Raw genomic sequence first — 12,731 nt, 5'->3', positions numbered from 1 at the left:
TTCAGCAACGTAACACAAGAGGTTGATATGGAAGTAAGGCTTGGTACCCATGCTATTCAAAAAGAAAGAAAGTTTCAAGTATTTTGGGTCAATTATTCAAGGCCATTCAAAAATTAAGTAGGTATTTACCATAGAAACCAAATATTTATTTCACTTTATTTGGAATTTTTGAAGTTAGAGTTGTGTTTGGTTATAGTCTTTGCAAAACAATGTGTGGTCACTTTGAATGTAACGAAGGTGAAACATGTGAAAATAAGGTTTAAGTTGCTTTTCAAATTCTAAATATAACTTTAGCTTTAAGTTGTATTTGAAATTTTCATAACCAAACGCTGATTTTCATATAAAGTAAAAAAAAATTGCAGAAAAAAGTGAATAATTCTCATGGACAAACGGGTCCTAAGTAGGCGTTTGGCCATAGAAACCAAATATTTTCATTTTATTTTGAACTTTTGAAGTTGAAGTTGAAGATGGAGTTGTGTTTGATTATAATTTTTGTAAAAAATATTTGGTAGTTTAATTAAATGAAAAAATAAAAGTTAAAATAAGGTTTTAGATGTTCTCCAAATTTTAAATACATTTCAAGAATAAACGCTGATTTTCAAATAAAGTGAAAAAAATGAAGAATAGTTCCACACATAACCCAAATTCCATTTAGCCCCTCACATGCTCCTCACGGGCACAATATGCTTCCCACATATAAATTCCCTCATTTCGGGTTGAAAAATTGTTTCAACGGAGGTGAAAAAAAATGGGATCGATAGACACGTCACCAAGGGCAGAGAACGGTTCATCAGACCCAAACGGCGCCACCGCTAACGGTCTTCCCGCCGGCGAGGGTTCTTTCCATCCACCGGCGCCGAATTCCACCGGAGCTTTTCCGGATAACGAATCTTTGAGGAAAAGGAAAGGTAGTGGCGGTGTGTTACCTTTGGAAGTGGGGACACGTGTCATGTGCCGATGGAGAGACGGAAAGTATCATCCTGTTAAGGTCATTGAACGAAGGAAATTGCCTTACGGCGGTGTTAATGACTATGAATACTATGTTCATTACACTGAATGTGAGTCATAATTTGGGTTTTGTTCTTGCTTTATGTGAGTTGATTTGGATAAGCTAGGGTTTGGAGTTGTTTGAATTGTTTTATTGGAATGATTTCGGTTTTGTACTATTTACTGGCCAAATGTGAGTGAAAATGTTCAAGCTAGTTTCGTTTTCCTTTCTAATTTTAATTGGAACTGATTTGTAGCAGCTAGGGTTTGGAGATTTTTTTTAGTTCTCTTATTTTAGTTGTAATTCCCTTGACATTGATTTTTTAAAATTATTTTCTGTCCTCTTTTTTTTTTTTTTACTCCCTTTATTCCAATTTATATAGCACCATTTGACTAGGCACGGAGTTTAAGAAAGAAAGGAAGACTTGTGAAATTTATGGTCCAAAACAAGCCTTAGATGTTTTGGGACAGACTAAAAAAGAAAGTGTGCCACATAAATTGGGACAGAGGGAGTAATAATGTAAGAGTCTTGGTTGTTAGCACAATTTTGCGTTATGCAAAAGAAAGATGGACGAGTCAATTTCTAAAGCAGACTTGAGTGAATTTCCAAAACAGATTATGGTTTAAATGGCTTGACCCTCGTATCGAACGCCCTGTAGTTCATTTTGGGAAGGAAGAAGTATTCTCAGTTGCTTGTTCCAAAGTAGTACCACAATTAGTCGGGGGTTTATATAATAGACATACTTGTTGCTTTGCTGGTTAACCGGAGGAATGCTATACTACTCATAATGTGAGTAACTCTCAAGCTACTCAGATTTTTCCATTCCTTGACGTTGTATTAATTTTGAGCAGCTGAGGTCATGAATATAGTCTTTTTGTCTGACCTAAATTGTTAGAGTGAGTGATCTTTGGGTTTTGGTATTCATGATACGTTATCGGTTGAGCCTTTATTAAGCTTCTTTGTATGTCAACAAAGTTGCTACAACATGTATTTCTTGAGAAAATTGTACTCACTTCGTCTCAATTTGTTTGTTTGATTCTGACTTGACATGGAAATTAAGAAAGTAAAGAAGACTTTTGAATCTTGTGGTCTTAAATTAAAGATATGTGGAATTTACCAAATTGCCCTGTAATCTTGTGATCTTAAACAGACCATGTGGAAAGTTGGAATTAAAGAGTTGCCAAAAAAGGAAAGAGACATTCTTTTTGAACAGACTAAAAAGGAAAGTGGGACAAGCAAATTGAAATAGAGGGAGTAATAGAATAAAGGAATTTCATTTTCTTGTATGTATTCATTTGAAAGGAGAGGGAAGTTTAAAGTGAAAAGAAACCACATTCCTCCCAAACTTCTGCACTTTATCCGGTACTTAGTTTGGAGAGAGTTTCTACATTTTCTTGCTTAACAAAAGCACAAAAAACAGGCGAGAGTTAACTTTCCTGCACTTCCCTTTTCTCCATATTAGCAAGCCTGAACTATTTCGTTTGTCACTGTTTCAATTCTGTGGCTCGTACCAATTACAAAGAATGTCTAACTAAGGTTATTTTGCTTTTTGCTGACTTTTCAGTGAAATAAAAATTTGCATCTTTTTTAAGCCTTATATTGTTTCCTGATTTTGGACAGTCAACCGGAGACTGGATGAGTGGGTTAAACTTGAACAGCTTGATCTTAATTCAGTAGAGACTGTTGTGGATGAGAAGGTCGAGGACAAGGTAATACTCAGTAAAGTTATCTGCTTGTAATTTTCCATATGGTGGCAGTTATGAGGTTTGTCGCACCTCTGCTATAGGGTGCAGATCTGAAAGAAAATTAAAATACCACTCCCCTTTTTGGGTGGGGAATTGAGGAATAGGCTGTGAGCTAAATCAATCCGCCGCAGGCTGCGTCGCTGATGGCCACACTTATCTCATAGATAGGCTTTTCTTCTTCAAAAAGAAGAATTTACGACTTTCTCCTTCTCATGCTTTTTAAGAAGTGTTCTTTTTTGTGTCCCAAGTGGATGGCTGAGTGCGTGAGGTTTCGGAGTACAATCCGTGGATACCAGATTCAAACTCAACCTACAATACCTGCTGTATTTGTTTTTCATTGTTGCGGCTATAGTTACTTTTGCCCTTTTTTAATTAACTATTCAGTCCTTGTTTCTGATGCTTCAAAGGTCTCACAACTGATGTTTTCAGGTGACAAGTTTGAAAATGACACGCCACCAGAAACGTAAAATTGACGAGACTCATGTTGAGGTATGTTTTGTATTCTTTATATCCTTTTAAGGGTTATACTGTTAATCTATGTTGCTTGGACTTCCCAGAAATGCCCCCGGGTGCATGTCGGATTCTCCAAAAGTAGTGCATTTTTGGAGGATCGACACAAGTGGGAAGCATTTTTGGAGAGTCCGAGCAACATAGCTGTTAACCATATCCTAATTGCGGATATTATTTTTCTCTTTGATGCTTTCATTGTTTACAATCTTATATTGCCGTGATAGTTCCTTAATCCGGTCAAAATTAGCTCCTTTAATTGATTTACACGCATTTCTAGTTCAAGTTGCCTATTATTAGAGGTACTTTTCACTATCTCGGATATTCTTGAAAGGTTTTGAAAGAGTGCCAATGATCTGTCAATGAGATATATTTGTGATTGTATGTTAGGTCCAGTAGGGGGATGGTGAGATTTTCAATCAAGACATAGATAGTATTGGAGTTCTTTTGCCATGATAGTTGCTTTAGTAAATGTCTGAATTTCATAAAATGTATTGCGGTCATTTTCTTCATCTGGCTTAGTTGGCGCTTTACTGTAGGCATCAAGGTGCTAAGGCGTGCGCCTCTTCACCCATCGTCTCTGTTATTAAGAGCAGTTAGACAATAAATATAGTTGATAAAGCTATATATTAATTGCTAAGAAAAAATGTCACGTAATTTTTTAGTGATTAGGAATAACAAATTAGAAATTAAGTATAAGAAAAGTAGCTTCCTTTGTCAAAAATATTTTGGAGTTCTTTTCCCATCATCTAAAAATAATGATTTAAAGCTAGATCTTTTCATCCGAGTTGTTTTTGACCTTGAATGACATGATTTTTTATTTTATTCACATATATATGGTTTAACTTTAATTTTTTAAATTCTTTTGTCTAAATAATTATTGTTTATTTATTTGTGTTTATAGTTGCATTATGATTTTATTTTTCATTTTTTCTTCATTAGCACTTTTCTTGCTAAAGCTCACACTTCAATTCCTCTGCGCACTTAAAGCCCCAACAAACATTTGGCGTTTCTCCACGCTTTTTGTTTTTGACTACTCTGGACTGAGTTCTCTTCCTTAATATGAACTAAGGTGTTGTTTAATCTTAGAGTGAATTGTCTCAGAGGAAGCACTAGTGAACCACCTTGGCAACTTGTCTCCCTTTGTTTAATTGGAGTTACTATTGATTTTTTGCATGCTCATTTAAAACATTCTTCACAAAAAGAAACATGACCTCTAAACGTGAATGAAGTAGTTTCAGCCGTCTGTATCTTTTGATGGAATGGATGTAGTAGTTCAGTGATCTCTGAACTGCGGGAAACATCAGTAGGCCTCTATAGCTATTTACTTTTTTTTTTTTTTTTGTTGTTGTTTTAGAGGTTTCTGGGTTTTTGTTTCTCTTTTTTATATTTGTTGTTTAACACCCTACTATAGATTTTTTAGTTTAGTTCAATTTTTTTCTGTATTAGTATACTTCAAAATGTTTTTTTCTTTGTTTGGGGTGATTTACTGTTTTGCAATATATGTTTTGTTTCATTTGCAGGGCCATGAGGAGCTTGATGCGGCCAGCTTGCGAGAGCATGAAGAATTCACAAAAGTTAAGAACATTGCTACAATAGAACTTGGAAGATATGAGATTGAAACGTGGTACTTCTCCCCATTTCCTCCAGAATACAATGACTGTTCGAAGCTGTTCTTTTGTGAGTTTTGTCTCAATTTTATGAAGCGCAAAGAACAGCTTCAGAGGCACATGGTGAGCCTTTTCCCGGATTTTCCTTGCCTTTCTTCTTGTTGTGGAAAGAGTGAGAAGAGAGATTTACATGGAGATCACAAATCGTAATGCTGGTGTGGATTAGACACTGGGCCCCCCTCACACTATATTTTGAATTAGGGGGTTTCAGTATGGCAGCAATATACTAACTTGGGTTGCTTACTGCTTACAATGCTAAAGCCGTTTTGGCGAATATAGAATGTCATCTCATTTAGTTTTCTCAAGTTAGCAGCAATATACTAACTGGGGTGCTTACTGCTTACAATGCTAAAGTTGTTTTGGTGTATATGGAGTGTCATCTCATTTAATAACTGGTTGTTGTTACTGCCTTTTATTACTACTGCCTTTATTACTGTTGCCTATTACTAATGCTGCCTTCTTATCTTTCCTTGAGCCGAGGGTTTATCGGACACAACCTCTCTACCTTTTAAGGTAGGAGTAAGGTCTGCGTACACTCTACTCTCCCCAGACCCCACCTAGTGGGATCTTACTGGGTATGTTATTGTAGTGGCAAATATCTTTTACTTTCTTTGGGAAGTTTCCTCGTATTTATTTGATTCTCATCTTGGGTTGCCAACCTACTGAGATACAACCGGATCAGTTAGAAGTATTATAGTGTTGGTAGTGTTTTCCTGGTTCTGTAGACATTCAAGGCTGTAAATGTCATATCCATTGCCTCATTTGTCCTGGTAAATAGTCCATTGTATCAGCTGCGCAATGACGTTTTCACGATTTGGTTGTTTCTTATCGATATCAGAGTTGAACACTACAATGGTTGGGGAGTGTTAACCTTGGTTTTGTATAATTCCCTATCACAGGGATCTACTTCTCCTCACCCCATTATGCTGCATGATGTTCCATGTAGTTGTAAGGGTAGAAGCTTCTGTTTTTCCTTTTGGTATGTTTTATCCCTGTCACCTGTTGCATGCGGTTGTCGTTTTGTACAGCATCCTTCTATATTTTGGGGGCCCTTACATATTCAATCTAAGCACCCTAAAGGTTTCCTGGAAGTGCTATTCTCTATCTTACTCCCTTCATCGTAGTTTTGATGTCCCATTTAGTTTGACCATGAGTATTAAGGTAACAGTAAGATCTGGGTTTTGTTCTTACCTATCCAGAAAAAGAAGAAATAATTGGGTTTGTTCTTTTCGAGCGGAATGGGTCAAACATGGATCAAAGGCTCAAGCTAGCCTTTTGAAAAAATTTAAAAATTTCCTAGAGTAAAAGAGGGTACTCACGTACCTTGTTTATAGTGAAAGTTGGAAGAATATTGAAGAATGTGGAGAAACAGTTCCCCTTTAAGGAAAGTAGACCCAGTTTTGAGATTAAGTAAGAAGTAGGACAATAAAATTGTTACACAAGGGAGTAAACATCAAATATCCACGTCTTTAACCTTCTTATACTTTTTTTTTCTGACTTATTTTCACCCTTTTATGTAGAGAAAATGTGATCTAAAGCATCCTCCAGGTGATGAGATCTATAGAAGTGGTACACTGTCAATGTTTGAGGTGTGTTAGTTGATTCTAATACCAGTTATCTTCCTTTGCTTTTTCCTTCATGCATTTAGAGGAAAACTTCATGGAAATGTGTTTATAGCTTTTAGGTGTCTTATAATGTTTCTATTGTTGGACGTTTGCTTCAGGTTGATGGCAAAAAGAACAAGGTTTACGGGCAAAATCTATGCTACTTGGCCAAATTGTTTCTTGATCATAAGACACTATATTATGATGTTGACCTGTTCCTCTTTTACGTGCTTTGTGAATGTGATGACCGAGGTTGCCATATGGTTGGTTACTTTTCAAAGGTAAATTTCAGCTGCAAGATTATATAGGTATTTTTGAGAAGATGTTTACAGGTTTCTCTCCTCTTCTACTGTGTTGCATATTTAGGGATGATGAGCTGGCATAGTCATCATGTATGTAGTAGTGAGTTGTTTTACCTTCAGTTGGACCAAACAAACTTAAGGAGATTAATCTGCTTGTGAAACTGTAGAATTTTCACATCATTCTGCAACTATGGAACATTACTTTGACTTCTTGATCAAAAAACAAAAAATGTTCTTTGATGGTTAGCAGTTGTTGCCATTTTCTACTGGGGCTAAATTTTTTATGAGGATAGTAGCAAGGGCAAGCGTACCTAGTAATTTCGTACCTGCATATAGATGTGGAGGAACTTGTGATCTGCAAGCATTTGTGAAGCACTTGTAAGCTTCTTGCAGAGCATTTCCTGACCATGTTACCTAGACAGTCAATTTTGTTCTGAACGTTCAGAAAAGTTGCATTTTGATGTAGCTGTAAGCAAAATTTACTATTGGAGTGTGTTCAAACTTTGACCTCATTTTCAACTTTTTACTTGAGATTTGCTGTAAATGGCCCATGAAACAAGATCTTTTTGTTGCTTAAAAAGGACATCATCATATTTCTTAAGATTTTATCTATTTATTAATTTCTAGTACCATCCAAAATAGTTAAAAAAAGGAGAGAACAATTAGTAGTTAACTAGTACTGCCATTGTCCTAAAGGGGTATTGCGTTTAAGTTGCAGTGCAAAATAGTACCGAATCCTGAAAAGAGAGAATCCATATATGGGTCTTACTTATCTGTTTCTCAATATTGAATAACTCTAGGACATTGAGGAATAGAGGTTGTCAAACTAAAGCATAGTACAAGTTTTGGATTTGGAAAGTTTATTGGTGTACTCCCAACTTTGTTAGGCCTTCGGTTACATGTTTGCATGGGTTTAAATCAAATTTCAAGCTCACTATCTAATTCCTTAAATGTTTGGCCACCTAAAATCCACAATCCAAATGTGACTTTTCATGTTCTGGTTGAAGTTTCATCATATTGTGTTAATCAAATGGAGGTTCTTTAGTGCCCCTGGGAAACAACTACCCAAATACAAAATGTTACTTCTACCAATTTTTATTTTTATTATTTTTTTCTTCAAAGAACTGCCCGAACACGCTAAGCTTTAGTAAGTGATATACATCTGCTGAAGTACCCCATTTTTTCTAGCCAAATTTTAGACATCTGTGGTGTTGTTCCTCGTTATTTGATCCTCATTTTCAAGGGAGAAAACCTTGCCTTGTGGAGCAGAAATGAGGTTCATACTTAACCCAAATTTGATATTTGGTCAACCTCCTATGGTATTTGGTTTTCCCCACAGAGCTATGTTAATGATCACTTTCTTCATTCTGCAGGAAAAGCACTCAGAAGAGTCCTATAACTTAGCCTGCATTCTGACACTTCCACCTTATCAGAGGAAAGGCTACGGGAAATTCCTAATTGCATTCTGTAAGCTCATGAATTTCATAACACGTTTTCACCTGTTTCAGCAAGTGCAAGTTATGTTAGTATTTTACAAAATTGAGGTTGGAGAAACATTCACTTGTATAAGTTGCACCCTCTAGGGGACTTTTCCATTATACGGATTTACCAATCAGATAAAAAGAGGCATACAATAACTTTTTACCTTTGTTATAATACGTGTGTAGATTCTCTCTCTCTCTCTCTCTCTCTCTCTCTCTCTCCCTTCGTGTGTCTGTGTATTGTGTGTATGTACACATTATTTATTTGTTCTTTTTGAAAATTATAGACACATATATTCTATGTGGGGTGCGTATGTGGACTTGCGTTAGACAATGACCACAAGATAACTATACCCTCTGCCGACCCCTTTCTCTTTATTTCTCTTGGAGTATCTCAAAGCTTAACAACAACATTAATTGACCGTTATTTCTTTCTTGTTATGCACTTTCAAGCACAAGGGTGTTTTACAGAATGTGATGATTTTGTGGACTGTCTATTTAAATTGTTAATTTCTTCGTGCTTTTGCTTTGGAGATATATCATAATTTTCTCCCGTGGACTTATCCATTGAGTATGGATTTATCGTGTGTTTATGAGAGCCAGGAGTATGTGATGCAAGTTATTAACCAAACTTGTAATTAATCTTCATATTAGAAAACTTCTTTTTGATCTGTATTGTTGTGATACAAGATGAAGTGACGTATCATTACTATTATCCTTATGCCTGCCCTCCAAATAAATGAGCTATTGAATAAACCTGTTGCAGCATATGAACTTTCAAAGAAAGAAGGTAAAGTGGGCACACCAGAAAGACCACTTTCTGACTTAGGAATGTTGAGCTATAGGGGTTACTGGACGCGTGTGCTTCTGGATATATTGAAAAAGCACAAGGGCAACATATCTATCAAGGTTTGTGTCTAAAATTTAGTTCTTTTTCTTCTGTTTTTCATTTATGTTCGTCTTTTTAGACTTCCATGTAACTAGCACTAGAAGAGTAGAAGGTTGGTTCCATTTAAACCTGCCTTGGTCTGTCATCTAATGATGGGTATCAATCTATGATGGATTTGTCTGTTCTGCTTTGCTTCTGGTAGGAACTTAGTGACATGACAGCCATCAAGGCAGAAGATATTTTGTCCACACTTCAGGGCTTAGAGTTAATCCAATATCGAAAGGGACAGCATGTTATCTGTGCAGACCCGAAAGTCTTGGATCGTCATCTCAAAGCTGCCGGGCGGGGTGGCCTGGAAGTTGATGTCTGCAAATTGATATGGACTCCGTACAAGGAGCAAAACTGAGTATGTGTGTATTATCTGATGTTTTTTGTATATACAGAAATTTAGCTACTGGGATGCACACTGATCTTTAGCAGTAGGTGTAGGTCCAAGATGTTAGATTTAGAGAATCTGATCTTACATTATAAAGGTATGTACAACTATGATGAAAGTAGTTCTGTGTAAATCAGAATACAGATTACAAACCTTGAAACCCTAAGGAAGGAGTAGCATGCAATGCCTTGTTCATGTAGAGGCTCTCTCTTTCAGTTCTGTTTGGTTCTTTTCAGTTTGATTAGGCAGGTGCTTTGAGGCCTTCATTAATGCTCACTCGCCATTTATTTGTGTGGTGGTACTGTGTTATGCAAAATAAAGTTATGATCTTTAGAGACTATACAATCATCCTTGGTGACAGGGGTGGAGCTAGGTAGGCTCCAGGGGGTTCATCCGAACCTCCTCGGCGAAAAATTATAGTGTATATACAAGATTAAAATTATTTCTTTATGTATATATAATAGATGTTGAACCCCCTTGGCTTCTTCGCATATTTACTTCATATTTTGAACTCTCTAGGTGAAAATTCTGGCTCCGCCATTGCATGGTGATATTGTATTTGCTAATGATGAGGTAGCCAGCCTGCTTGTGTGAAAATTCTTTAGGGTAGTAAGCTGTTTCAATCCATCAATTTACTCAAAGTCCCTGATTTTGGGTTCATTGCTTAAATCATAGGTAGTTTGATTAGGTACAGTTAAATTGGATCGGATTTTTTGTCCTGCAACTAGACCGCTTTGGGTCATTGTGGTGTTGCTGCCCTTATAACATTGCTCTTGTGGCTTTGAGCTTTCATTCTACCAGCTATGAGAAATTCAGTCAACGGTCCACTATTGCTGTTGTATGATTCTGCCGCAACTTTTTGCATTGCGATTTCCCTGTCTATCTTGATTTTAGCCTCTCTTGATTCTCTGATTCAGTATGACCCACTATGTGTAGATCTTGAAGTTATTTCTGAAGAGAGTTGAAAAAAGTTACTGTTCAATACTATCTTTATTAGCGGGATTTTTGGGAACCATGAAGTATCCACCCATGTAAAGTCCAGAATAGTACTTATAAGAACTTAGTCCAAAAGAGGTGTATATTATTTTGGGTTGATGATTATTCATTTTTTTTGCGTGGATTGCCCTTCATTTGGGGTGGTCTTTAAGTTTTGCTCTTCAAATTGGTGGTCTTTAAGGTTTGCCCTTCGTTGGGGATCCCTTGGTCACGGGTTCGAACTCCCGCTCAGTGAAAATTAATTTTTTTTTTTTTGCAAGGCAGAAGTTGTAAAAAAAGGTAGAATTTATGTCTTAAGTAGAACTTGCATTTCTGCAAATTCTGCCTAAGGCAGAGTTATAACTCTGCCTTTTTTCTAAACTTATGCCTTGAGATTTTTTTTTTTAATTTTTGCCTGAGTGGGGGTTTGAACCCGTGACCAAGCGGTCCCTAGCGAAGGGCAAACTTTAAAGACCACCATTTTGAAGGGCAAAACTTAAAGATCACCCCGTAATAAGGGTATTCCTGCTAATTGCCCATGATTATTGGAGTAAGATCTTCTAACAGAGAGTATCTATCTGTCCATAGAATTTTTTTCCTTTTTTCAAAATATTTTTTGGTTGTATGTTGGACTGATTTTTCGCTGAAATCTTTCAAGTGAAAAATCTTTCTCCACTCACATAATATCAACTTTTTTGCAAGCGAGATGATGTCCAAACATAATGTTTGACTTTCAAAATTCTAAACGAGCATATGTCCAAAAATGCCACGAAAGGTTTTTAAATATAGCACATCAGTGTCACTAAGAGCTTGTATTTCCACAAGAACAGCCGATTTTGCGTCAGATCAACGTTACAATTTACCGTGTCCGACGCGTAAGGTCGATTGTCACTCTCCAATACGCCTTTCTGTAGTGTCCGTGCATAACAGATGTATGGAATCAAGAGGTTATATCTTCCCAAACTTCTAGCGGCATTTTTGGGTAATGAAAAATAAGGTGGGCATGTATGATGATGGTAAACAAAATTGAGGACTCAAATTCTCCAATCCGTCACTACATTTTCTCTTTAGTCTTCAACACAGGAAACATGTACTAATAAGCAAATTAGCATTGGAATTCCCAAAGGTAGCGAATCTTTCAGCTAATGAGGGCCGTGGTGTAAGAGACTATCATTGTTAAAGACTTAACCTATTAGCCGCAGATAGTCAACTGGACATAGCTCTCTTTTGTTTTACGTAACGTCTAATGAAATACAGTTAGATTTTTGTACAATAACCATTCTCTATAATAATATTTCAATAATTTTTCATTATGATGATCTGGGGTGGGCATAAATCACCAAAAGGCTAATTATTGAGCTGAATTGATGTTTACCATACCGATTTGATTTACCATGTCATACCGAATTTTCTACTTTTAATTACTCATTATCAAATTACCAAAATTGAATTTGAAAAATACCGAACCGAATATCAAACGCTCACCCATAACCATATGTAGGCATAATTAACGAGTGATTTGGATGTCTCAATTGACTTGTGACGCCAAATTCATAATGTTAGGGTTTGAGAGTGGTAATATAACCTTTATATGTGATTTCTCTAAAGCTAAGATCTCAAATGTTGGACAAATTATGACCATATCTTGTCAAAATATCTTTTTCTTCAGTAATTATCGAAAAAGTTCTTTTTTCAATTCCTATTTTTAATTATTGAAATCAAACTTTTAAAATGCTGAATCGAATACCGAACACCCATCTCTAGTGATGGCCAGTTTTTTTTTTTTTTTTTTTTTAATTTTTAAAATCAACTTTCATATTATGTTATGTTGTATGTTTTATGTAATAGTAGTTTGCTATAACAATTAAAAAATATCCGAAACACTGTTACAGGGAAGTTTGACATAATTTAACATAAATGGTAGTGTAGGAATCCCTCCATCTAGTGGTGTACATGGACCGGGTTGGTTCGGGTTTTTTAAAGACCAAACCAAACCAATTGCATCAGGTTTTAAATGTATAAACCAAACCAAACCAACAAAAGTCGGGTTTTTCAACTTCAGGTTTTCTCGGTTTTTTCGGGTTGCTCGATTTTTTTTGGGTAAAATCTTCATACAAAACATATAACTTGTATT

General features: G+C 36.1%; 1 protein-coding gene across 1 annotated transcript; it reads left to right on the top strand.

Moving 5' to 3' along the window:
• The first annotated feature begins 718 nt into the window (after positions 1–718).
• Positions 719–9,821, top strand: LOC132627075 (histone acetyltransferase of the MYST family 1-like). Its single transcript, XM_060342161.1, has 9 exons — positions 719–1,058; positions 2,609–2,697; positions 3,163–3,222; positions 4,764–4,973; positions 6,431–6,499; positions 6,634–6,795; positions 8,190–8,283; positions 9,064–9,206; positions 9,389–9,821. The coding sequence occupies exons 1-9, from the start codon at positions 749–751 to the stop codon at positions 9,590–9,592; spliced, it is 1,341 nt and encodes a 446-aa protein (XP_060198144.1). The 5' UTR covers positions 719–748; the 3' UTR covers positions 9,593–9,821.
• The last annotated feature ends 2,910 nt before the right edge of the window (positions 9,822–12,731 follow it).

Source organism: Lycium barbarum, chromosome 2, assembly GCF_019175385.1.
Source record: "Lycium barbarum isolate Lr01 chromosome 2, ASM1917538v2, whole genome shotgun sequence".
In the NCBI taxonomy this organism is placed as follows: Eukaryota; Viridiplantae; Streptophyta; class Magnoliopsida; order Solanales; family Solanaceae; genus Lycium; species Lycium barbarum.
Note: the sequence above shows the minus strand (reverse complement) of the source record. Positions and strands in the feature narration are given on the sequence as shown.

Excerpts from the sequence above, each read along its gene's own strand:
- LOC132627075 (XM_060342161.1), top strand. The coding sequence starts at position 749 with ATGGGATCGATAGACACGTCACCAAGGGCAGAGAACGGTTCATCAGAC. Across the intron at positions 4,974-6,430 it reads AACAGCTTCAGAGGCACATG|AGAAAATGTGATCTAAAGCA; the intron begins GTGAGCCTTTTC and ends CCTTTTATGTAG. Across the intron at positions 9,207-9,388 it reads AGGGCAACATATCTATCAAG|GAACTTAGTGACATGACAGC; the intron begins GTTTGTGTCTAA and ends TGCTTCTGGTAG.